Genomic DNA, 26,542 nt, shown 5'->3' with positions numbered 1-26,542 from the left:
TACTTTCTAACTACAAACTAAGTAAATAAGATAATAACTACGTGTATATATAGAGTGTACTCATAAAATAGTTATATCTATATACCTATGTATTTATGTTTCTATCTATCTACATATCTGACTATATCTATGTACCTATGTATCTATGTTTCTATCTATCTACATATCTATCTCACTAGATCACTAACTAAATCAACTGCCTGAGTCATCATATTAACTAGTAAATAACAAATAATTGAACTACTACATTACAATCAAAGCTAACTAAGAACCTACATTGCATATTCACAAAATTTTACCTGACGCGGCCGGGCGCTGCAGGGCCCGGGGACGGCCACCGAGGGCGCGGGCGCGGATGGGGATGGCCGGCGCGGGTGGGGACGGTGCGGCAGTGGTGACGGCTCGGTATAGAGAGAGAGGAAGAGAGAAAGGATGGTAGGACCCATACACAAGAGAGGACTTGGCGTCAGGATTGTTGGCACCGAGCTCGGCGCCAAGATCCACGGCGTCAAGCTCGACGCCAAGATTCACGGCGCCGAGCTGGCTGCCATGTCAGCGTCCACGCCGCCAACGTGGCCCTGAGCTCGGCGCCAGAATATTTGGCGCCGAGACGTGTAAGCTCGGCGCCACCATCGCTGGCGTCGAGCTAAGAGTTCAGATTTTGAAATCATAACTCCAGGGACATATTTATGAAAATTTTTCAAAAAAAAAAGGCTAAAAAATAAAAAAAATCCGGTTGCGTCGGTAACAATACCGGGGCGCACGCGCGTCAAATTAGAATTTTGCTCGCTCCTCGCCCCAAACGTGTGTATCCGGCCGTGTGGTTGAATCAGAGTAGCAACAAGATATCATTGTCATGTCTCATGTTGGTTATTCGCTCATCATCACGTACGACTGTGCTATACGTTTGTCCTTGCCATGGTTCGTCCATGCATGGCGCGGGGTCGACATGCATGCATCGGAGCTGTAAAGAAGCGAGCTGATGTTACAAAGGGGGAAAATTAGCTCCTTTTCCTTCAGGTTCATTTCAGTTACATATATATATATATATATATATATATATATACAGGAAAAAGTGTCATTTTTCCTTCAGCTTAATTTTAATTTTTTTAAAGGTCTCTTTTTCCTTCAAGTTCGTTTCAGTTACAAGAAAAACAGGCCCTTTTTCCTTCAGATTAATTTCAGTTTCTTTTTTTATATATAAAAATGTCTTTTTTCTTTGGCGCTGAAGTGATCGGATTAAAAAGCTCCTTTCATTTCCTTATTAATTAAGGTTAATTTCAGTTTGTTTTTTTTCCTAATAAACTCTTTAAGTCTTTTTCCTTCAGGTTCATTTCAGTTATTACCAGAAAAGGGGTCCTTTTCCCCTTCCTTCAGGTTAATTTCAGTTTTTTATTTAAAAAAGTTCCTTTTTTGGCGCTGCATGCAGTGTTCTGATTGCTGTCTGCCGTGCGAGATTCCTGGCGGTGATGTGGCAACGGCGACTCGGCGAGCACCATGCGTGCAGACTCTCCGCAGCATACGTGCATGTGGCGCTGCTGCCCACAGAGGCCAGCCGGCCGGCCGGACCCGTACTGTCGGCGTCACCGTCGCCGTCGGAGATATTAACCAGCGGCCAGCAGGTGCCGCTGTAGCGAGTGAATAATACGAGCTCTCCCTCCACGCCTCCGTCGCCGTCGCGGAGGCGGGAGACGGACCACCTGCGCACCGCACGGGGCCACGACGGCGCGCGATGGCACCCATCCGTTCCGGTCCGGTCCGATGTGGACGGCTCCGTACCAGTCGCCTGCTTGCCGCGGAGCGGAGCCCACCACCTCTGGCTCTGACATCGCAGGCCACTCCTTTTTTTTTCCCTTCTTTCCAACAAGAAAGGCTTGGCTGGCAGCTTGTCCATTTCTCGCCGTCTTGTGCAGTCCATGTGGTGGATGGATGCAGTTGTCATTCATTCATTCATTCATTCATTCCGGCCGTCCTTCGTCGTCCCCCACCTCTCGCTTCATCTCCATCTCCCTCCCTGCTCTGCTGCTGCCACTGCCACTATAATACTCTACTAGAGGCCATCAAGCTGCCTCTCCTCCCGTGACAGCATCTGCTTGTCTGCCTGCGTGCTGACCCCGAGGCGCCACCCAGCAGCTCTTCGTCTCCCCAGCAGCCGCTTCCAGCCCGAGATCCCTTTCGCCACCAGGATAGAGTGCATCTGCGAGCTCTGCGTTCCTCGGACTTGACTTGGTTCATCCAGCTGCCTGTAAGTTCCCCCACTTCCCCTTCTCTATTCCCTTCCTTGCTGCTCTTGTCCTGATGCTCTCTCCTCTCTGCAACTGCAACCAATCCCTGCGCTCTGTGTGCGTGCGCGCTCTCATCCTCCCTCCCCAATTCAGTTCCTGTCGGTGTTTGGATTAACAAAAATGGAATTCTTTTTTTTTTGAGTTCCATCCACGGCCTAAATGGGAATTTCTTTTCGTGTTTGGATTGATGATTATATCACAACAACAACAACAAAAAAAAAGGGGGGGGGGGGGGGGGGGGGGGGGGGGGGGGGGGGAGGAATTTCTTTCCTCCGTGCTTCGCGTCTGCTGAATTCTCCGTCCACGTATTCCCCTGCTTGCTGTTGTTAGCTTTCCTGCAGTGCAGAGCTTCTTGGGCCTCCGTCCTTCCTGCTGCTTCATCTGATCATCTCCCTTCCCCAGCCTGAAAATGCCTTTTTTTTCTTCAATTTTTTTTTACCCCTGCTGACCATGGCCCCTGGTCTACAACGTGCTGAAAAACACTGTTCCGACGGATTCGGGGGAGGGGGGGACATCGGCTGGTTTGATGAACAGTAACGCGTGAGGGGACCAGCCGACTGGAATAGCCGAATAGGAATATGGATATGAATATGCCCTTCGCCTGCTATCTTACCCTTTGTGGATGACTGACTGAATATTCAATTCGTGAGGGGGACCAGCCGGCTGGAATAGCCGAATAGGAATATGGATATGAATATGCCCTTCGCCTGCTATCTTACCCTTTGTGGATGACTGACTGAATATTCAATTCAATGGAGTGCCTAGCTTGGTTATTAGAGGTAGGCAGTTCCCATTCTGATGATACTGGCATATTGCCACATAATATTCTGTCCAGATCCCAAGGAGACAAAGGCAAAGGATGGTCTAACTTCTCTTTGGCTCCCAATTGATTAGATTATTCCTGTGAGCGACAGAGAAGGGGAAAAAAACAGATTTTGGATTTTGTGAGATCTTGTCTAGGTACTTAGCAGCCCCATGCATGAATTGAATTGTTCACCAATTTCCTGACGACTTGCTTGCTTCCTGTGGGGAGTGGGAGAGCCGGAGAGGAATAACAAACAAGCTGAACCGACGGCCGTTCACCTGTCGACTGTCGTGGATGGCGCCTTCTACTTCTGCAGGCCAACATAACAATTGACTACTGCATATCATTGTCCTTCCGTGGTTTCCTCAAAGAGTAGACGACATGCAGCATACCGAATGCATCGCGCACGCATCCTGATTCAACTCGTCTCTATCCTGCTGTCATCTGTTTCACCGTCAGCTGTACAGTAAGCCCTGTAACAATCTGGGTGAAATTTTTTTCCACGCAGGACAGCGAAACCACAGGACCGAGCGTAGAAGCTCCCGGATATTTCATTCCGGTTCCGTTCCAAAGGGGGTGAGAAGGCTGGGAATGAGTACAACCAAGGTGAAGAGACGTGTGGGCAAGTATGAGCTCGGCCGCACCATAGGTGAAGGCACATTCGCAAAGGTCAGGTTCGCGAGGGACACGGTGACCGGCGAGGCCGTAGCCATCAAGATCCTAGATAAGGAGAAGGTACTCAAGCACAAGATGGTTGAGCAGGTAAGGTCGCTTTCAGTCACGACCCCCCCCCCCCCCCCCCCCCCCCCCCCCGCCCCCCCCGCCCCGCCCCCCCGCCCCCGCGCGCGCGCGCGTAGTGTCTCTGCTTTTGATTAGTGTATGGGCTTAGCAACTTTGTTCAACATTGAATTAGCAGCTCCTTGTTGGTGAAATGTTTACATGCTTGATTGAACGCAGATTAAGCGGGAAATCTCGACGATGAAGCTGATCAAGCACCCTAATGTCGTCCGCATATACGAGGTACCTTTGTTGGTCTTTTAGTTGATCTCACAAAGTCGTTGATCAGAAAAGAAAATTCAGAATATTTCCTAGCATAATCATTTAGTGCGCGGATTTTCTTTTCACTGGGAGCATGCGAAATTGATGCTTTCATTAATTTGTAGGTGATGGGAAGTAAAACAAAGATCTACATTGTGTTAGAATTTGCTACCGGTGGCGAGCTCTTTGATACAATTGTAAGTGATATGCACATTGCCATTCCAGTTTATGCAGTTTCTGCTATACCCACCGCCTTACTGTTTCAGTGCCCACAGAGTTCAGTGTACCGCCGACAGGTTTTTATTAATTGTCTGTATTCCTCATTGTAAAGGTTAACCATGGTCGCATGAGGGAAGATGAGGCAAGGAGGTACTTCCAACAATTAATCAATGCAGTTGATTATTGTCATAGCAGGGGTGTGTACCACCGGGATTTAAAGGTAAGCTCATTTTCTCTGCGTGCTTTTTTCTGCAATTAAGAACTCTATTTCAGAATCTAAACTATGATACTTGCAGCCTGAAAATTTGCTGCTTGATTCATATGGAAACCTAAAGGTCTCTGACTTTGGGTTGAGTGCACTATCTCAGCAAATGAAGGTAATGACTTCTTGCTTGTATGTCTACAAGTTACCAAAGTACTGTGTAATTATTGGGTAAAAATTCGCACATTTTGCTCAACAAACAACCATAGCCCTTCAAGCTTGAAAATCTTCAGACCCTTCAACATACTCTTAAGCATGTTTCTTGTCTCTTTTACCTTGTTCAGGATGATGGACTGCTGCACACAACTTGTGGGACTCCAAACTATGTTGCACCAGAGGTAATGCCAGAAAAGTATATAAAATGAACCAATAATGCATATTACAGTTACTGTTCATTAAGAATACAATCATTTAAATATCTATATCAACTTCGTTATAGGTCCTTGAAGATCAAGGCTATGACGGTGCAATGGCTGATCTGTGGTCATGTGGAGTTATCCTGTTTGTTCTGCTAGCAGGGTATTTGCCATTTGAGGACTCTAATCTCATGACTTTGTATAAGAAAGTGAGAATTTCATGGCTTTTAGGTCACTGCTGCAGTCTTGCTTATTCATGCTTATTTGACTTTACCCTTCTTTTCCTGGCAGATATCAAATGCAGAATTTACATTTCCACCGTGGACATCTTTTCCTGCCAAGAGGTTGTTAACAAGCATCCTTGATCCAAATCCAATGACGGTATGCCAGAGCACAAAAGCTTCTTGAAAATAAAAATACTAGTGAAACAACCCTAGGATAGTGGAATAGAACAGATCTGCATTCACCATATAATGTATCCCACAGTAAGCTCATAGATCACCTGATGCTGCCAATATCCATTAATTAAATGGTATACCCATCGATCCAGCATTTGTCATGTAACTCAAATTAACACAAATTTTAGAAGTTCCTAATGTACACGAGTATGCAGCCACTGTTAGCTGCAGTTGAGTAAAAAAAACATCAGTTTTCTATTAGAGAAAAAGTATAGGGGATTTGGAAATGCACATATCTCAAAATGAAACCCTTTGTGTCAATAAAAAATTGCAAATTTGCAACTTCCCGTCGAGGATGGGTTGATAATGTGCTAAGCCTGAGTCTGGTTTCAAAATGAATGTGCCTCCATAATTTTATCTTACTCCATTGGATTAGACTCACATTTTGGTAAACCATGGCAGAGAATAACAATCCCAGAAATATTAGAGGATGAGTGGTTCAAAAAGGGCTACAAGCGCCCAGAGTTTGATGAGAAATATGACACCACGTTGGATGATGTGGATGCTGTCTTCAATGATTCAGAAGTGAGTAAATGGTGCATTTTTATTATCCTTCTCATGCATAATGTCACAGATTTTACTTACTAACTAGTTTTACAATTGTTATTTGCCATCATTCAGGAGCACCATGTGACAGAAAAGAAAGAAGAAGAACCAGTAGCTCTGAATGCATTTGAACTGATTTCAATGTCAGCAGGCCTAAACCTTGGAAACCTATTCGACTCAGAGCTGGTAAAGGATGTTCCTGAGTGCTCTGTAGTAACCTAGAACTTCTAAATTGCAACTTGTGACAGCTTAAATCATCATGATTTTCTAAGGACATTGCCTGCTATGTGGTGTGCACTTGGTTTCCTTTGAATTATGCCAGTAAAATCCAATTACACAATTACAAAGGATGTTTCAAGCTAATTCTAGTTCTATATGCCTATGTGGTCAGACTGTTAGTTCCAACAGTACTTACAATTTTTTTCTCAGTTTAGGATTTCCCATCATGGTCATCATGATTTTACATCCTTACTATTATGTAGTCTCTACTCTAATTTTTAGTCACTGTATCTGTAGGAGTTCAAAAGAGAAACAAGGTTTACATCAAAATGCCCACCCAAAGAAATTGTCCGCAAGATTGAGGAAGCTGCAAAACCTCTAGGATTTGATGTTCAGAAGAAAAACTACAAGGTACCTACATGTAACTCTAATAACTTATTATTTGAATATTTTCTTGAGGGCATGACTTCTCGAAACGAATACAAACTTTAAATATATCATTCTGCATGCTAAAAGTTATCTTTTTCATTGTGTGATCAGTTGAGGCTCGAAAAGGTAAAGGCAGGGAGGAAGGGAAACCTCAATGTTGCTACTGAGGTAAGCTTAATTGGTTTCCTTCTTTTTGTAAACTTCATCTGCTTAACATTTATTATTCATATTGATTCAGATACTGCAAGTTGCACCTTCTCTTCACATGGTGGAAGTCCGAAAAGCAAAAGGTGACACTCTGGAATTTCATAAGGTAACTGTGAGGCATGCAAAGATCATGCCAATAAAGAAACATATGTATTCATGTACTACAGTTCAGAAGCTGAATCATAACCTGAACAAGCTGATTAATCCCTATCCGTCTGCTTGTCCAGTAACCAGTAGTTTGGATTCACTAAGTTACTGCAATTCATACTTTGTTTTGTTCTTTCAGCATCTTTTGTTTGAACAGTATGTACTTAAATGTGTAAGCTGCAAATTTCTGCAGTTCTACAAGAACCTTTCCAAGACCTTAAAGGATGTCGTCTGGAAATCCGACGATACTCAGATGCTACATGCTGCTTAGCAGAACCTCGGAAGAGGAAGGATGGCAAACTATTTGTGTACCATTCTTCCAAGCAGATCCCGTTTCCGTAGCCTGTACTGTGCACTGCATTCTGCATGTCATGGTGGATGGCCTGGGAAACCGTACTGGTACTCCACCATTGTTGTAAATGCTGCATTTTGTGAGATTCAATTGCTTGATGTAGTTGAAGGGAAGTTCATTCAGTAGGTTTTCAGTATGTGAGTTTTCTATATCCGTATATGGCTATGAGTCATGTTGAAACACTATGATCAGAATCTGCGGAGTTAAGCCCAATATGTTCTTGCTATCTTGCCCCATTCTTCCGATCCAAGTATATCTTTATTTTCTCTTTTCTGTTTCTCCTTGTAGAAATTTTTGTTCATCCTCAATTTTTGCATGAAGATGGATGCTCGCATCATCTATCTATTTATAATTTTTGTTGAATTTGAAGAACTTTTTCATGGGTTTTCAATTGGAGCATGGAGCACCCAAGAGCAGGGGAGCATATGTTCTCCTACCTCCCGCTCTCTTGTCTCGCCCCAGTGTCTTTCTCCGTTCCACGTTCGTCCTCGGCTTGCCGCCATCCCTCATTCCCTCCTGCCCGTGCGGGCGCTCCCTACGTCCCGGCCTCCGAGGTCGACTCCGACTCCCGACGACGATTGCTTCTCGCTCACCTCCTCTGACTCTGGGTGGCATCCGACGACTGCGTGGGCCACGACTCGTTCGCGCGGCGGCGCCGGGCGACGGCCGACGGCGTGGAGCCGAGGACCGCATCAGCCTCCTCCCTAGACGCTGCGATCCAGGAGCTTTCTCGACGCAGTCGATCAAGGTAGCGCTGTACGCCCTCGCCACGCTCTGTCCCTACGGCCGGACCCGTGTCAAGATCGCGGGCGCCGGTGCCGGCATTCGAGGACCTCCTGCTCGACGACCCCGAGAGGCGTGTCAACGAGCTCTCGCACTTGTGGCGCTGGACCAGCTGTGCTCGTACGTGCGCCGAGGGTCACGCAGAGCTGGTCGCGCACGCGGCCGGGATGACCATGGTGGACTGACAAGAAGAAGAAGGTGCTGCGGGTGCCGGAGGCCGCAAGCGAGCAGGCGGTGCGCGTTTCGCAGGAGATGGGAGAGCGGACGCGCAGTACGTCCGGCGTCGTGGACAAGCTCACGCGGTGCTGAGATGCCCCGATAGGCGATAGTGGGCTTCCTCCGCAACGTGCCCGGCGCCGACGACGCATGCTCCGCCCGCTTCGGGCCCGGTCCGTGCCTCCCCGTCTTGGCTACTCCTCGACACCCAGCGCGGCTGGCCGTGCTCGACCCCATCCTCCGCTTCGTCGCGGTAATTGCCACCGTCGGCAGCGCCATCGCGTGCCATGGGCACCACCAACCAGCAGACGTCGCCCTTGTTCAGCTCCAGTTCAAGGCGCAGCACAGCGATCTTCTGACCCTGACGTACGTGCATTGATCCTTCAACCGCTTGGTTGTGTTTGCTTGGTCAACACAGGTGCTCTGAGTTGTGTTCTTACATGCATATGCATACATTGTTTCATTTGTCTGGTGGTGAATTCGATCGTTAAGGCCAGTGGAGTTTCTTAATAGTTTCATTTGGATTTAATAACCTGCCACGTATGTATTTTTTATGACATGGCATCGTTTTAATGAAAAAATAGAAGAATTCTCTTGACACGCAGTTCAATTTGCACTGGAGTGGCTCTGGTCGTCTGCACCTACCCTTGCAGTTCAATTTGCACTTGGGTGAGGGGTAGCCTTTAAAAAAAAAAAAGCTGCAGTCTGAGCGTCCGCCGCCGAGCGCCCACCGGTGGCCATCTCGGCCCCGGTGTCCACCAAAGCTCGCCGCTGGTTTCTCTGGCCATGGCAATCTTCTCCTCCATCGTCAGTGAGTGCCCCCTTCGTTAGCTACCTGCTGCCTCGCCGGAGCCGATAGCGTCTCCTGCTGGCCGCACGCAAGCTGCTCGACGTCGGTCCCCAATCTGCCGACGTCGGAACTGGAGTGGCTCTGGTCGTCTGCACTCAAGCTGCTCGATGTCTGACCTTAGCACGATGACTTCCCTTGCTCGGTGGTGCTCCTTCCATGGCGACTTCGTCTGAGCTCCTGCCTTCCTCGATGGAGCTCCCGGGCCTTAACTTCCGTCCGGGTGTTGGAGTCCAGGACGCCATCAAGGAAAGGTTTGGGCTTCAAGTTTCTCCTGCTGGTGCTGCTTCTTCTCCCCTTTTCTTAGTTGCTTCTTTTGGTCGCTGCAAATTTCGTCTTTGCCCTGTCTCGGTAAGTCTTATCCTCCAGGCCACCATTGGAGGGATAGCTCGAGATTTTAATGTGGTTCAGTTGAGTTGCCGTGTTTTTCTCTTCTCTGTTTCTTCCAAGGCTGTGGGTTTTCACATCTTCAAATTGGCCAGTTTCGAATGTTCTTGCTATAAGATCTTATTCCACCTCTGGGGCAATGGTGGCCCTCGCTGGGATCTTGAGTTGGCAGCTTTCAACAGAGAAGAAGTAAACTCTTGGGAGCAAGTGAAAAACTCCAACCATAAATCGAGCTCTTTGAGTTATGTTGATGCAGTGAAATCTGGCATTTTAACAGGAGCAAATTGTTTGCCTATTAGACAATCGGTTTTTAAGCGCATCGTTTTCCCAAAGTCTGCTTAGGGTTCTCGTGCAACTCAGCCTGACCGACATCACCATAGCCGGGTTTGGAGCTGGGACAGAAGGCCCCCGGTCAACAGAGAGCAGGCAGTCAACAATATGCGAGGGAAGGAGGTTGAGCTGGATTTGAATTTAAATTTGGGCCCTAAATCAAGCCACCCGTTTGCTGCTCCAAATCTATCAGAAGATAGGAATCCCAGGATTTGCTCAAGGTGTCTCAAACAAACATTAGGAGAGACTGCAGGTCAGAGATTAGATGCCACAAGTGCATGCGAGGCGGACATGTTGCAGTGGGATAATTAACTTTTTACCATCGGATGGCACCTCCTTAAACAACAGTTTTAGGTTTGGCGCTACGCTTTTAGCAGCAGAGAGAGAAAAACGATACACATTTACCACTTTTGCTCGCGTGGCACGCTAGCTCCGCTGTCCAGCTCGGATCCAAGTCAGCAGCCCCATGCGAAAAGTCAGTCATGCCCCTCCCTCATTGCCATAGATTAAAGGATGGACGGCTTAGGATAGCCGCAGACAGAGATACGTATACTTGTATTTTTAAGATATTTATTTTTTATTTTGCAAAGGAAAAAGAACGTATATGACATCATCATGATGTCTACTGCTATACAAACAGATAAGCAAGCAGGCAGTGCTACTCGCACCACACGCTCGCATCCAACGTCGCCGCTCCCTGTAGAAAACTCCGCCGCCGTCGCCTATATAGCATGCGCAGGTGCCGATCTCCTTTGTCCCAGCTTAGATCCGGCACTAGGGAATGCAGATCCGATGGTCCGCCACCCTGGTCACCATGGAGGAAGCCGCCGTAGTCGCCGATTCGCGCCGTTTCCGACGGAGTCAGGGGCTCGGGCGAGGCCCCTTCCCCATGGCGCGCTCAAGCCGACGAGGGGGCGCGGCCCCCACCCTCGTCTGAGGAGGAGGATCCCGCGTCGCCACGCTCGCGGCTGGGCCCAGCGTGGCCGTTCGGGAGGGATCGAGCCGAGGCCCCGTGCGGAACTCGGAGCCAAGTCGGACGGAGGCCGGGACGACGGTTGGCGGCTTCACCGGCGTGCACTCGACGTCGGAGCACTGTAGCCGGCTGAGGCAGAGGAGGCGGGGCGGCACCGGGACGTCAACGGCGCGGTTGCTCGAGGCTTCGCCACGCGCGTGCGGGGGCAGGCGCGTCGGGGCGGAGTGGCGTGCCGCTATCGTCGGTGGAGAGCGGCTCTGTCTCCTCCTCAAGCCCGACACGGTGGAAGCCGTGCTCCTGCGCGTGCTCCAGGTGCCGCCATGTTCGTCGTCGGCGTCGGGCGCGGCCGTGGACCTACAGGCCGTGGCCCCGGCTGCCTCGCCCCCAACTTCCCCTATGTCCTGCCAGCCGCCGCCATGGACCCCATCGTCGGCCATGGCCGGAGCTCGAGCGAGGAAGGGATAGAGATAGAAGAAATAGATTAGGGGCAAAAATGTCATTTCTCGTGTCCGGTCTATGCTGTCAGGTTGAGTTGGCGTGCCACGTCAGTGAAAATGGCAAGAATGTATCAAATGCTCTCTCTCGATGGTAAATATGTAGGAGCAATTTTAAGAGTGCTATCTGAAGAGGTGACATCCGTTATAATGGTAAAAAGTTAAATATCCTTGTTGCAGTCAATTGTATTGGGCAGCAGCACCTGGACACAAGCGATGGAGGAGTTAATCAACTGTCCAAGCATAGCATTAAAGGAAAAGCTCCCCTTGAGCAGCTCAAATGGTTCTCCAAGGTTCCAAGCGTGCCTCTTGGGCCAAGCGCAAGCAGCCCACCAACATTTAGTTCCTTTACTGAATGGTGGAGCGCTGGATTGGTGCTACAGTCGGCGTCTGTGTTGCCTGAGGCCAGAGTAAGGGGGTGTTTGGTTCAGCTAGGAGCTTCTAAATCTAGTCTCATTTAGTCACTTTTTACCCAAGCACTATGACTAAATGGGACTAAATGGGCTTTATTCCTCTCTAGTATCTCTGGAGTGATTAAATGAGACTAAACCATTTATGAGGGACTAAAGTTTAGCAACCCAAACCAAACACCCCCTAATACCCTGGACTGTACCTATTAAGTCTATGAGTGATGGGCCTAATACAATGGAGACCCACAGATCAGGAGAAGAAAATAGACGTAATAATCCACCAGCGCGGGTGCCCCTTCCTCTTCCACCCCATATACCACACTGCGTTGTACAAGGACGGGCTGTGACACCAGTGAAAACCCTCACTGCCACAACTCTTTCGAGAGCAATTCACCAGCATTGTCACCGACCATGGCCTTCCAACGAGCTGACCCGAGACCATTCTTGCCTGATGGAGTGGATTTCGAGCAAGTTCCGAACAGAGTTTTCATGGTGCATGCGGTGGCTCACTCTCGTCCTCAGCCGCGACATGAAAATGTGGCCATTGCAACCATCGCGCCATTACCGGGTAATGCTCTGAACTTCGCTGTGGTCAGAGAAGTGCTTAGAGAGTTCTTTGAGTGGGAAAGAGTTCCAATTCGTGACATTCAGCCCACACACCTAGGACAGGCTTTTGTCTGTTTTGCTTCTGATCATACTAGGGACACCTTTGTTCTAGAAAGCCCCCATCCGTTTCATGATGTCAACGTCTCCTTTACCCGTCATGATCAAGGGAGGAACTGGCGTAGGGTTAATTTTAATCAGGAAGTCCGTTTGATGCTCCTGGGGTTTCACATAGATTACTGGCAGGATGAGTATGTTGAGCAAGTGATAGGCCCTTTTGGGAAACTAATCAGCTGGACCGCTTCTGAAGCACACCTGGCCAGAGTTTTTGTCAAAGCAAGAGTGGTTGATCTGGAATCAATCCCGCAATTTATTGTATTTACTGACTCTGAAGGCTTTGAAGGAGACTCGTGGACCATACAGTGCGAGATTCTTGAGCAGGAAATGCTTGGTGCTGGACCATCTGATGAGGACCCCATACCAGTGCAGCAACAGGTTCAGGGACATGTCGCTTTTGATTTCTTTGGTCTGGGTCAACAGGTGAATGAACAGCAAGAAGGGCACATTCAGCAGCAGCAGGGCTTGATTGGGGAACCACCAGTGTAGCCAGTTGAGGGACAACAAGACAATGAATGGCCTCCATGGCCAGAAGAAATCCCTGCTGCTCAGGGGATCAACCTCAACCTTGCTCCACCTGTTTTGGAACAGGATCTTAATGAGTTCCCAGTGGCAGATGACATGCAGGAGGTTCTCTTTCACCCCCTGATCCCTGAGGACCCGCTAGCAAACAATATGGAGGATGAAGTGCAGAACATAATACCACCTATCCAGCATCTAGAAGAGCCAGAGCAAAATGGGCAACAGGAGGAGGTGGCTGAAAACCAACCAGATGAACTTGCAGTGCCTATCCAGCAAGGACAACAACAAAATTTCCTGCATTTGGAAATTCCTGAAGATGAGCTGATGAATGAACAGGAAATGCATGAAATTCAAAATGAGGAAGAAGATGCTCAAATGGAGTGGCAAGGAAATGGTCAGGTGGTTGTTAACAATATTCATCTTGGCATGGTTAGAATTTACCCAAGCTTCACTCCCAATATTTCACAACTGGTTAAGCAGCCTGCTACTGCAAGTCCTTCCCTGAATCATCCCTCAGTGTCTCTTCCAAAAGGCTGGTCAGCCTTCTTTAAAGTGATGTTGGATTCTCCACCTCACTATGACTGGGCCAGAAAACTGCTCCTCTCCACACTTCCTGATATGACGCAGCAAGATGATGATCAGGTTTACCTGCCAATCCCTGCAGTCTGCCCCTCAAAGGACTTGGTGACTTGCGGAAAGCTCACTACTCCCATCAGTGAGGCTACAATAGAGGAAGAGGCTCTAATTAACAATGAAGACTCCACCACTCCAACTAAAAAAGGGCCAAAAGGACAAGTGGACAGTGACAGTCCCCTATTGTAGAATCTGAGGTCAGACGCAGCCTGAAAGTGAGAGAGAAATGTCAGGGGTTCAAGCAGGGCCTATGCTCCAGAGCTAACTGTTTGGGATGCACCTTGAACCCATCAACCCTCTCCCTTGACCTCATGAAAAGTATTGGAACAAATATCTGCCAGATCAATCCTTCAAAGCTGGAGGAAGGAATCTTGTCCAAGAAAAAGAAGACAAAGCCCATAAGCAAGAAAAAGCAGAAGGAGGATAAGGAAGAAGGCAAGAAAGAAGATGACAACTGAATCTCAGTGCCCATGAAGTCTGAAGCCTACAAGCCTCCAAATGCAAGATTATGAAAACTGGAAGCCTTCTTATTTTGTATTGTGTTCTCTGTTATCTCTGTATCTCTTAAGGGTACTAAGAACTTGGTGTTTATGTGGCTGTCTTCTTTTGAGACCTTTTTATTAAGTTATCAGTGTTGCTTTTCTATGTTGTGTTTCTCTTTACTTTGGACCTGTGTTTTTGTTTTGCCTCCATATGAGGGTGGACTTTGCTCCTACCCAAAAGTGGCTCTCCTTCCACTAGTTTTTTATGGCTCATAACAGACCTTGGAAGATTTTGTGTTGGAATGTTAGGGGCCTTAACTCTGACAAAAAGTGGAATGCTATCAGAGATAGAATAATAGAAAGCAGATGTGACATTGCTTGTCTCCAGGAAACAAAAAGAGAAATTTTTGATAACAACTTCATCAGAAACTTCTGCCCAACTGGCTTTGACTCTTTTGCTTTCAAAGCATCTGCTGGTGCTTCAGGGGGGATCCTCACAGTTTGGAAAAGTGCTATGTTTAGTGGAGCTGAGATTTTTCAGAATGACTATGCCCTTTCAGTAGAGCTAATATCAAAACTTAATAATGATTGCTAGGTCCTTACCAACATTTATGCCCCCTGTACCCCTATTGGCAAGAGAAACTTCCTAGAATGGTTTGGCAATATTCACTTATTCAGATGCCAGAAAACATTGACTGGCTAATTGTAGGAGATTTCAATTTGCTCAGAAAACCAGAAGATAGAAACAGAGAAGGGGGTGATATCAATGAAATGTACCTGTTCAATGAAGCAATCAGTGCCCTGGGAATTGTTGAGTTGCCACTGCTTGGTAGACACTTCACATGGACCAACAAGCAGACCCCACCTTTGATGGAAAGATTGGACTGGTTCTTCTCCTCTAGTTCTTGGACTCTCAAATATCCAAAGACAGTGGTAAAGGCTCTAGTCATGGAGACATCAGACCATTGGCCATGTGTCATTGAGATTGACACAAAAATTCCAAGTGGAAAAATATTCAGATTTGAAAATTACTGGTTAGACAAGGAGGAGTTTATACCTATTCTGCTGCAAGGGTGGTCTTTGGAACAAGAAAATCTGGACTCAGCAAAAGCTATCATAGCTAAATTCAAGAATCTCAGAAGGCTTCTGAAATCTTGGCAATCAAATTTCCCAAGCCTAGCATCCTCCATTGCTAATGTTAAGGCAGTCTTGTATTTGTTAGATGCTATAGAGTGTTTTAGAGACCTGTCCCTCTTTGAATGGAATTTCAGAGACATCATAAGCTCCAAACTCATTTCACTGCTCAAACAACAGAGGACTTACTGGAAACAGAGGGAAAATAAACTGGGTAAAAAAGGGTGATGCTGGAACAAGGTACTTTCATGCACATGCAACAATCACAAAAAGGAGAAACACCATTGCTTTTGTTCAAGACAATGAAGGAAACATCCTGACTCAACATGATGAAAAGGCTAATCACTTTTGGGAAGCTTTCAAGGAAAGGTTGGGTAAAACAGAATTCAGCAGCATGCTTTTCAACCTGGGTAATCTTCTCAGCAACTCTGAAGAATTAACAGGGCTTGAGACACCTTTCAGCAAAATAGAAATTAATCAGGTGATTGCAGAATTACCCAACAATAAATCCCCTGGACCAGATGGATTTTGTAATGAATTCTAAAGGGTTGTTGGCCTCTCATAGCAGATGACTTCTATAGACTTTGTCATGATTTCTGCAACAGCACCATTTGCTTGAGAAGCCTGAACTCCTCCTTTATTACCCTGATTTCTAAGAAAGAGGGCCCAAGCACTACTTCTGATTATAGACCAATATCATTGCTGAACACATCACTGAAGTTACTGACAAAAGTACTGGCAAACAGACTGCAGAAAAGTAATAAAGAGGCTGGTTCACAGAAACCAGTATGGGTTCATAAAGACCAGAACAATTCAAGATTGTTTGGCATGGGCACTTGAATATTTGCACCTTTGTCATAAGTCCAAGAAAAAAATTGATAATTCTCAAGTTGGACTTTGAAAAGGCATTTGATAAGGTGGAACATGAAGCAATCATCCAAATACTAAATGCAAAGGGCTTTGGGGCTAGGTGGATACAATGGATCAGAAATTTGCTTGCTTCTGGAACCTCATCTGTGCTTTTAAATGGAATACCTGGGAAAACAGTACACTGTAGAAGAGGGGTTAGACATGGTGACCCTCTTTCACCTCTTTTATTTGTCCTAGTTGTTGATCTGCTCCAGTCAATAATCAATCAAGCCAAGGACCTAAATCTTCTCAAGCTTCCACTACCCCTAAGGCATTCTTCTGACTTCCCAATTATTCAGTACGCTGATGATACTTTGATAGTAATGGAGGCTTGTAGCAGACAGCTGATTACCTTGAAGGCCCTCCTCCACTCTTTTGGTGAATCAGGGTTGAAGGTGACTTACAACAAGTCAGTCATGATACCAATTAATATTTCAGAGGAAAGACTTGACCACCTTGCAAGAACCTTTAGTTGTGAGAAAGGGAATCTACCTTTCACTTATCTTGGTCTGCCACTTAGCCTGACAAAACCAAGAGTAATTGATTTCTCTCCACTGGTAAGCAGATGTGAAAGAAGGCTGGCTGCCACTTCAACCTTCCTAAACTATGCACTGTCTCTGGAGGTGAGCTAACATTAATGCAAAACAGAGACCGAAGGCTGCTTGGACAGGTGTTTGCAGATCAAAAGAAGGAGGGCTGGGAGTCTTAAATTTAAGAACTCAGAATGAGGCCTTGCTGCTTAAGCATCTTTACAAATTCTTCAACAAGGAGGACATCCCTTGGGTGTCCTTGGTCTGGGAGAGTTACTATAGTTCTGGAAACCTGCCCCCACAAACAAAAAAAAGGCTCTTTATGGTGGAGAGACATTTTGAAGCTGCTAGACAAATTCAAAGGCTTGGCTATGTCCACTGTTAAAAATGGAAGCTCATGTTATCTGTGGTCAGATCTGTGGAGTAACAAAGTGCCTATGCAGTCCTACCCTGAGCTGTTCTCCTTTGCTAAATCTAAAACAACAACTTTAGCAGCTGTAAAGGATTGGCTAAGCTTAATATCCCTCTTTCACCTCCCTCTGACAAATCAAGCTTTTGCACAACTGGATCAGTTTAGTGCAGACATCAATAATCTGGCTCTATCTGCTGAATCTGATACATGGAACTGCATATGGCAATCAGGTACATTTTCAGTCAACAAAGCATATAGGCATCTCAGTGGTCATGCTATAGTTCATCCTGCTTTCAAGAGAATTTGGAAGAGCTCTTGTCAGAATAAACATAAGGTCTTCAGTTGGCTGATGTTAAAAGATAGATTAAGCACCAGGGAGCTTCTCAGAAGAAAGAACATGGACCTTCAAGATTATAATTGTATTTTATGCAATGGATTGATAGAGGAATCATTATGCCACCTGTTCATTTATTGCCCTTTTGCCAATGCCTGTTGGAACTGGCTACAAATTCAGACAGATCAGCACTTGAATTTCTTACAGAACTTAGAAGGTTTCAAAAGGCAGCTACAAGTTCCCTATTTTACAGAAATCATAACAATTATGTGTTGGACAATTTGGAAAGCTAGAAATGCACCGATCTTCAATCAAGTCCAGCCTTCAGTGCAAAACTCTAAGAAAGAGTTGAAAGATGAGTTCGCGCTTCTCCTTTTGCGCGCCAAGAAAAAGTACTTCCCCTCAATTGATTTATGGTTAAGCAATCTAGTCTAGTCTCTTTAGCTTGGTTCATTTTCTTTGTTTCCTGTTTTTGTTTCTTGAACCTCTTGTGTTTGGGCTCAATCCTCATTCCTCTTTTTGTAATTGTTCCTTACGTTTTTTATTAATAAATTCCAGTAGGGGCTTGCCCCTCTTGTTCTCTAAAAAAGCTCTCTTGTCACGATTACCAACTCTCTATAAGTTACAGAATTAAGGCCCCGTTCGGCTTACCTTAAACCCGGCTTGTTCGGCTTCTTTTTTCAGCCAGAACAGTGTTTTTCTCTCACAACATTTCAGCAAGAATAGTGTTTTTCAGCTAATTTCAGTCAAGTTTCAGCAAGCCAAACGGGGCCTAAATGTCTATGAAACACTAGGATGAAACTTTGTATTGAGAGGGAGTGTCATGGCAGTATCAGAAACAACGCAATGTAAGAACTCTTCACTTCACTGAGACTGGCCTAACACCACGATGGATTAGCACAGCCACGTCGGCAATGTGTAAGATGTGTAAGGAGAATCTAAAAGTGATATCTGAAGACGTGACAATCTTCTTTCTCTTTCTCTTTGTGGATGAACTCGTCAAAGTTGATGCCGCCGGCGCGGCGATGCGTTGACCCATCGTCAATATTGCTCTAGCTCGTCCCGGTCCTCGAGCTCCGGCCGGGGCCGGACCGCCGAAGGATAGCGCTGGGTCAAGCGAGTAACTGAGGATCACGGCAGCTCCAGCTGGATGCCTCCCGGCTCCGGCGATCTGGATCCCATCCCCATCGGCCCTTGTTGACTCCCGGAGCTGCGTCCCCGCCGACTAATAAGCGCGCCGCCGCCTCCACATGGCCGGAGCTTCTGGCACTTGGCGGTCTCGTGTCTTGCCTCTTCGCCTCGAACTAGAGATCTCATCGCATCTAACAACAACATCCATCACCGCCTGCGGCCGAGCCTACTCCCCTCGCATGCCGGCACACTGTCAGTCTTCCCCTTTCCCCCTTTTTCCATTACCTGATTAGTGACAACATTATTAAGATAATGTCCTGCGCCCCTGATCGGTTCAATAGAACAGATCTGGTCAAGATCGGAAGATGGTGCCAGGCCGAGTGGGGCGCCGCCGTCAGCGTCGGTCCAGCAGGTATTGCAGCTGCTACACCAAAACTCGCCGCAAAGAACCAACCAGCTCCTCAAGGTATTTCAGTAGCGGTCTCGAGCATATCCGCCTCAAAGGCGATGTCAATGAGCAATCATCGTCTGAATGAAGGCAGCTGCCTGCACACAGCTTACTGGTTTGAGCATATCAGATAGCTCTGTGGAGTGTCTGCGCTCTTTAACAATCCCAGATGTGTGTGTGTGCCCATGCAAATCCGATTAACTAATTAACCCAGTAACCCTTGATCATCTATATATAATAATATAAGTCACCTGATATCTACAGCCTGTGGAACAACCAAACTCAAAATGGTTCACCCCTCCTCTCTCTCTTGCTAAAAAAAAAAGAAAAGAAAATCCGTTCATTGCATACTGGTCCAATCCTCCTAATGTTTGGTAATTACACTTGGTGCATGTTCATGCATGGTTATTGGTTGTGAAAAAAGAGGTATTAGAGGTCTAGGATAAGGAGATTTCAATTTATCACATGTTTCCAATGTGGCATTCTATCTACTAGATCAAACATGTACTCAAGTCATCTCATGCAACATATATGGTTTTTGTTATTGTACATAGCAGAAAAGCCACCACATCGTGGATCATTCAAGAAGTGGAGTGCCAAAGCACATACCATTCCATTTATTAGAAGAAATTACAGATGGCTTCTCTAATGAGCGGAAACTTGGTAGTGGCGCGTATGGAAAAGTCTATATGGTAAGGTTGCTAAAAAAAAGAAGTAATTGCAAACAATTGGGTGAAATAGTGACCTCATTGTCATTGACACACAAACCACACATTACATGATGAACATATTGCTCACTTTACTACTTTATTATATGCATAACTGTGATTCTATGAGCTGGTTGGGCAAATGGGGAAATTTTTATGGAAGCATAGGGCTGGTTCAAACCCAGGTTTTTTGTTGTAAAAAAACCCCCAGGTTTTAATGGTTGGTCAAAGTGCTACAAAGGTCAATTTGGCTATAGCCTAGGTAAATGATATGCATGGATCGCTAAATATACCCATAGCAGAATGTGGAAGCAGACCAGTATACCTAACAAGCTAAATTTTGTTGTTTTATACATGTTATATATCATTATAAGGCTATAAGCAGAACATTAGACAATGTGGGATGCTGAACAGGGAGTGCATAATGATGGGGAGAAGATTGCTGTCAAGATGCTTTATGACATGCCAGGACTTGAGGAGGACAAATTTCTAAATGAGTTTAACAACCTTGCAAGGCTCCATCACCCAAATATTGTGCAACTTGTTGGCTATTGCTATCAAATTCAGGAAGAATGTGTTGAATACAAAGGAAGACTAGTTCTTGCTGAAAGGATTCGTAGGTTGCTCTGCTTCGAGTATATGCGTAATGGAAGCCTTGACAAGTATCTTTCTGATATGATGGAGATCTACCTGTACCAGTCTAGCAAGTTAGAGAACCATACTTTGAATTTACTTTGTGAGAATATATACCCTTAATTTGTTGCTACAGACGAGGATCATGGACTTGATTGGAACACATGCTACACACTGATTAAAGGGATCTGCAAGGGCTTGAAATATCTTCATGAGGAATTGGAATCTCCTATTTATCATTTGGACTTAAAACCAGCTAATATATTGCTGGATGAGAACATGCTGCCAAAAATTGCAGATTTTGGCTTATCAAGGTTCTTTGGAGAAGAACAAACACATATCACAAAAAGTTCTGTAGGAACATGGTTAGTTTATACCATTTCACGTGAACTGAAATTTTCTGTAACCAGAATATTGTGTTTGCAGTAATGGATAGTTTGATGCAGTGGATACTTACCACCAGAATACATAGAGAGAAACATAATCTCAAGTATGTTCGACATATTTAGCTTGGGTGTTGTAATCATAAAGATAATGACAGGACGTATAGGCTACATCAGAAGTGCTGAAATGCCTCCCCAGGAGTTTGTTGAGCTTGTAAGAAAAGACAATTTCTATCATTTTCAACAAATTGTCTTGAGTTGCTTGAATTTTTATAATAATAATAATAATAATAATAATAATAATAATAATAATAATAATAATAATAATAATAAAGTTTTCCTAACATGATACCATTATTCATGTTCTAAATTGATAGGCACACGAAAACTGGAGGATTAGACTTCAGAAAACACCGAGACACTTGTTTAATTCATATTCAAAACAAGTGAAGAGATGCATGGAAATAGCTTTAAGATGTGTGGAAGCCGACCGATACAAAAGGCCAAATATAGGGGACATTGTCAAACAACTGAATGAGACAGAGACAGACACAGAGACAGATCAGGTGTGTTCAGTTTTAGTATTCATTTCATTGTTTTTTGTTTTTCGTTTCTAGTACCATATACAAAAAGGTATCTTTTGGTTTTCTCTTTGTTGCATCCGGTGAGGAATGACAAACAAACTGAACAAACAGTTTTTCACCTGTCATGGATTTTCACTTGGGCACTTTCTGCAGCCCAATATAACATTTGACAGCAGGGTTCTTCTGTTTGTGATTTGAGATAACAAGTGGGATGCAAATGCATCATACATCTTGCTTGAAGCCGCATAGTGGCTGCTGTTTATTAAACAGGAAACTTATTCTCGCGAAGTGTTAGTATGCCATGTCTCGAGCTATAACAATCTGGGTAGAATTTTCAACACAGGACAGTTCAACAGTGAAATCATTGGACTGTGAGGAGAAACTTCCTGCGATGTCAGTGGGGTGATCAGGGCAGACCCACCCTATTGGCATGGTGGAGTGGCACCCCCAGCTAGCAGCCTTCAGTTACATCCAACCCTCTTCCTCTTCATGGCCCTTGCTTACCATGCGACAAAAGCCATACCAGAGGCAGAGAATAATGCATGAGATAAACTCTGTACAGCTGTAGGCTGAAGGGGTATGAGCTATAGTGGGTCAGCAAAGGGAGATGAATGTTGGGGGGGGGGGGGGGGGGGGGGGGGAGTAAGGGCCAGCACAGCAGTCGATTGCTTAAAGCAGTTCACCAGTCACAGCAGCCCCAATAGTGTCTTGTGCTTTATGCAGCTACGCCTCAACAGATCCTCTCTTGTTTTCAACTCATTCGCCTGATGTTGTGTCCTCTGAGGGAGAGAAAAGAGACTATTTCAATCATCTTATATTAAAGGTTCCAACAACGGAACCTTCACCAACAACGACCACTCCCATGCAAAATTAAATTAAAAAAAAACAATTTTTATTGTTCAATAGAAGGTTATGAATAATTTAGATTCTAAACATATGATTCCACATGTAAATACTATAGTATCTATATGCGTCTAGCTTTGGTATTGGCAAAGTTTGTCATTCGCCACAGCTAAAATTTGGACTGGGTTTGCCATTGCTAGGAAACGAGTACAACTAAGTTGATGGGATATGTGGGGAAGTGTCAATTTGACCGAACTATAAGCGAAGGCAAATTCACAAAGGTCAAGATCGCATTGGACACTGAGACGGGCGGACTTGTAGCCATCAAGATCCTAGATAAAAACGAGGTCCTCAAGCACAAGATGGTTGAACAGGTCACACTCAATCACACAATTTGAATTATTGCTGCATTTTTTAATGATTGGGATATTTCACATCTTGTAGAATTGTGGTCCCTTCAGATTCTGCTCGCCCTCCCCCTTAGTGTCTTTACTTTTTGAATGGCCCATGAGCTTTGCAACTTTGTTCAGCGCTGAATTAACTGTGTCTGGTGGAATTATATGTTGTTGATGAAAAAACTGCATGGTCAAATGCAGGTTAAGCGGGAAATTTCGACGACGAAGTTGATTATGCATCCGAATGTTGTTCAGATATATGAGGTACCTTTCTTGATCTTCTACTTGATCTTACAAAGCTTTTGATCAGAAAAGATCCAAGTCAGAAATTCCCAACATAATCATTTAGCGTGCCTATTTTCATTTCACTATGAGCAGGCAATCGCTGATCTTTGACAAATCAATGTTTTCATTAATCTTTAGGTGATGGGAAGTAAAACAAAGATCTACATTGTGTTTGCTATGAATTTATTTGACACAATTGTAAGTGATATGCACATTGTCCATTCTAGTTTATGTAGTTTCTGCTGTACCCTCCTCCCTTAGTCTCCATGTCCAGAGAGTTCACTTATGACTGACATTTCTTTGATGGTAAACTTTTTGTGCTCATCATCATAAAGGGTCAACATGGTCCAATGAGGGAAGTTGAGGCAGGGAGGTACTTTCAATAATTAATCGGTGCTGTTGATTATTGTCATAGCAAGGGTGTGTACCACCGGAATCTAAAAGTGAGCTCATTTCTCTGTGTCCTTTTTTCTGTAATTAAGAGATGCATTCAAAATCTAAACTATGATACTTGCAGCCTGAAAATCTACTGCTTGATAGATATGGGAACCTGAAGGTCTCTGACTTTGGGCTTAGCGCACTATCTCAGCAAATCAAGGTAATGACTTCTTGATATATGTCTCTGAGTTACCAATGAATACTTGAGTAATGACAGGGTAAAATGAACAGTTTTTGAGTAATGACAGGGTGTTTGAAAATTTCCAGACCCCTCAACATATTTTAAAGAATGTTTCTTGTCTCTTTTATATTGTCCAGGATGATGGACTGCTGCACACAACTTGTGGGACTCCATACTATGTTGCACCAGAGGTAATGCTAGAAAATGTACAAACTGATTCAATACTGGATGTTACGGCAATCACCATTTCATTAGGAATACAATGACTTAAATATTTCTACCAACTTCATAACAGGTCCTTGCAGGCCAAGGCTATGACGGTGCAATGGCTGATGTGTGGTCATGTGGAGTTATCCTGTTTGTTATGCTTGCAGGGTATATGCCATTTGAGGACTCTAATCTTATGATGTTGATTAAGAAAGTGAGCGTTGTGTGGCTTTCAGATCATTTGCTGCAGTGTTGCTTATTTATGCTTATTTAACTTCTCACTTCGATTCCTCGCAGATTTCAAATGCAGAATTTGCATGTCCACCGTGGATATCTTTTCCTGCCAAGAGGTTGTTAAGAAGAATTCTTGATCCAAATTCAATGACGGTATGCCAGGGCACAAAAGCTGTTTGAAAGAAAATACTAGTGAAACAATGTTAACATAATGGAATAGAACAGATCCCAACCAATCACTTCCTTGGACACTATCCTAACCCATCATGCAATATACTCCCTAGTAGGCTGATAGATCACCTGATATTGGTGATATCAATCATCCAAATGATATTCCCATTGATCCAGCGGTTGTAGGGCAACCCAGATTGACACAAAATTTGGATCCTAATGCATTTATTAGTACGCAAATAACAACTATTTTTGTGGTAAATATATTAAATTAGTAAAGAAAAGAAAAAACTGTACAATGAGTTAAGGCCAGAAGTGGCCTAAAAGAGAGAAAGGGAAAACAAAAGAAAGTTAGCGAAAGGAGTTTTATACGAGCTAGGAAAGGGGCTCTTTTCGTTCTTGAATCACAGAACCACTACTGGATGTAATCAAGAAAAGAACCTTCAGTTTTCTTTTACAAAAGTACATACAATGTGCATGTTTCTAAATGAAACCCTTTGTGTGAGGAAAGAATTGCAACTCATTCAAGGAGGAACAATTGAAACTGGATTGTGGTTCATCTTCATCATGATGATGTGCTGAGTCTGTTTTCAAAATGAATGATTCATAATTCTATGTTGCTTCATAGAATTAGACTCATGTTTTGGTAAACCGTGGCAGAGAATAACTATCCCAGAAATATTAGAGGATGAGTGGTTAAAAAAGGTCTGCAGGAGCCCAGATTTGGACGAAGACTATGACACTACATTGGATGATGTGGATCCTGTCTTTAATGATTCAGAAGTGAGTAAATGGTGCATTTCTATGTTCTTTCTCATGCATAGTGTCGTAGATTTTACTTGCCAACTAGTTTTATTATTATTATTATTTGACATCATTCAGGAGCACCACATGACAGAAAAGGAAGAACTAGTAGCTCTGAATGCATTCGAACTGATTTCAATGTTAGCAGGCCTAAACCTTGAAAGCTTATTTGACTCAGAGCAGGTACACGATGTTACTGATTCCTCTGTAATAATCTTGAACTTTGAAATTGCAATGTGAAGGGCGGACCTGGTGCAAGCGGTAGAGTCTTACCGCCTGTGACCGGAAGGTCCCGTGTTCGAGTCGCGGTCTCCTCGCATTGCACATGCGAGGGTAAGGCTTGCCACTGACACCCTTCCCCAGACCCCGTACAGAGCGGGAGCTCTCTGCACTGGGTACGCCCTTTTTTTTGAAATTGCAATGTGTGATAGCTTAAATCATCATAATTTTCAAAGGACATTGCATGATGACATGCACTTGAATTTCCTTTAAATTCTGCCAGTGAAAGTCAATTGCGCAATTATAAAGGATGTTGGAACCTAATACTAGTTCTATATGCCTATATGATTAGAATGTTAGCTCCAAAAATTTACAACTTTTCACAATTTAGGATTTTCCATCAACATATTGTCACCATGCTATGGTTTTGCAGCCTTACTCTTCTGTACTTTCAATTTACATTTTTAGTCACTGTATCTGCAGGATTTCAAAGAAGAAACAAGGTTTATATCAAAATGTCCACCAAAGGAAATTGTAACCAAGATTGAGGAAGCTGCAAAACATCTAGGATTTGATGTTCAGAGGGAAAATTACAAGGTACCTACCCATAACTCTATAATAACTGATTCTTCTAACATTTTCTTGAGGGCACGACTTCTCGATACGAATACAGACTTTAAATGGATCTTTCTGCATGCTAAAGGTTTTCTTTTTTATTGTGTGACTAGTTGAGGCTCAAAAAGAGAAAGGCAAGGAGGACGGGAAACCTCATTGTTGTTGCTGAAGTAATGCTTAATTGTTTTTTTTTCTTAACTGCAATACCTCTGCAAACTCTTCATAACATATTTATATATTCATCAGATACTGCAAGTTGCACCTTCTCTTCACACGGTAGAAGTCCGAAAAGCAGCAGGTGTCACTCTGGAATTTCATAAGGTAACTATCAGGCACGCTGAAGATGCGGATTAATCCCTATCCATATGCATCTCTAGTCACCAGTAGTTTTGGATTCACTAAGTTACTGCAGTTCATAATTTCTCTTGTTCTTTCAACACTCTGGACTTGTGTAAGCTGCAAATTTCTGCAGTTCTACAAGGACCTTTCCAATACCTTAGAGGACGTCATCTGGAAATCCGATGATCTTCAAACACAACATGCTTCTTAGCAGAACCTCGGAGAGGAAGAATGGCAAACTATTTTGATTCTGTAGTCTGTACTGTGCACTGCATTCTGCACGTAATGGTGGATGGCCCAGGAAATTGCGCTGGTACTCCACCATTGTTGTAAATGCTGCATTTTGAGAGATTCAGTTGAAGGGAAGTAGGTTTTGAGTATGTGAGTTTTGTATATCCGTATATGCCTATGAGTCATGTGGAAACACTATGATTAGTATCTGCGAAATGAAGCCCAGAATGTTCTTGCTATCTTGCCCCCATTTTT

At 44.5% G+C, this 26,542-nt stretch overlaps 1 protein-coding gene and 1 pseudogene across 2 annotated transcripts; both read left to right on the top strand.

Annotated features, from left to right (window-relative positions):
* Window positions 1–1,931: 1,931 nt before the first annotated feature.
* On the top strand, window positions 1,932–7,573 carry LOC136483316 (CBL-interacting protein kinase 32-like). Of its 2 annotated transcripts, none has more exons than XM_066480332.1 (15): window positions 1,932–2,245; window positions 3,604–3,852; window positions 4,048–4,110; window positions 4,254–4,325; window positions 4,460–4,567; window positions 4,644–4,724; window positions 4,894–4,947; window positions 5,049–5,174; window positions 5,257–5,346; window positions 5,826–5,948; window positions 6,045–6,155; window positions 6,486–6,599; window positions 6,729–6,785; window positions 6,856–6,930; window positions 7,165–7,573. In XM_066480332.1, the coding sequence occupies exons 2-15, from the start codon at window positions 3,682–3,684 to the stop codon at window positions 7,240–7,242; spliced, it is 1,323 nt and encodes a 440-aa protein (XP_066336429.1). In that variant the 5' UTR covers window positions 1,932–2,245; window positions 3,604–3,681; the 3' UTR covers window positions 7,243–7,573. The 2 variants fall into 2 exon arrangements, with proteins under 2 accessions (XP_066336429.1, XP_066336428.1); XM_066480331.1 differs by having other exon boundaries at window positions 3,599–3,852.
* A 1,801-nt stretch (window positions 7,574–9,374) lies between these two features.
* On the top strand, window positions 9,375–26,524 carry LOC136483314 (CBL-interacting protein kinase 32-like; annotated as a pseudogene).
* Window positions 26,525–26,542: the final 18 nt, after the last annotated feature.

Source organism: Miscanthus floridulus, chromosome 9, assembly GCF_019320115.1.
Source record: "Miscanthus floridulus cultivar M001 chromosome 9, ASM1932011v1, whole genome shotgun sequence".
Taxonomy (NCBI): Eukaryota; Viridiplantae; Streptophyta; class Magnoliopsida; order Poales; family Poaceae; genus Miscanthus; species Miscanthus floridulus.
This window is presented reverse-complemented; position numbering and strand designations above follow the sequence as displayed.

Bases quoted from the DNA above. Each gene is read 5' to 3' on its own strand.
- LOC136483316 (XM_066480332.1), top strand. From the start codon at position 3,682: ATGAGTACAACCAAGGTGAAGAGACGTGTGGGCAAGTATGAGCTCGGC. The intron at 5,347-5,825 runs GTATGCCAGAGC...AAACCATGGCAG, and splicing joins TTGATCCAAATCCAATGACG to AGAATAACAATCCCAGAAAT. The intron at 6,786-6,855 runs GTAAGCTTAATT...ATATTGATTCAG, and splicing joins ACCTCAATGTTGCTACTGAG to ATACTGCAAGTTGCACCTTC.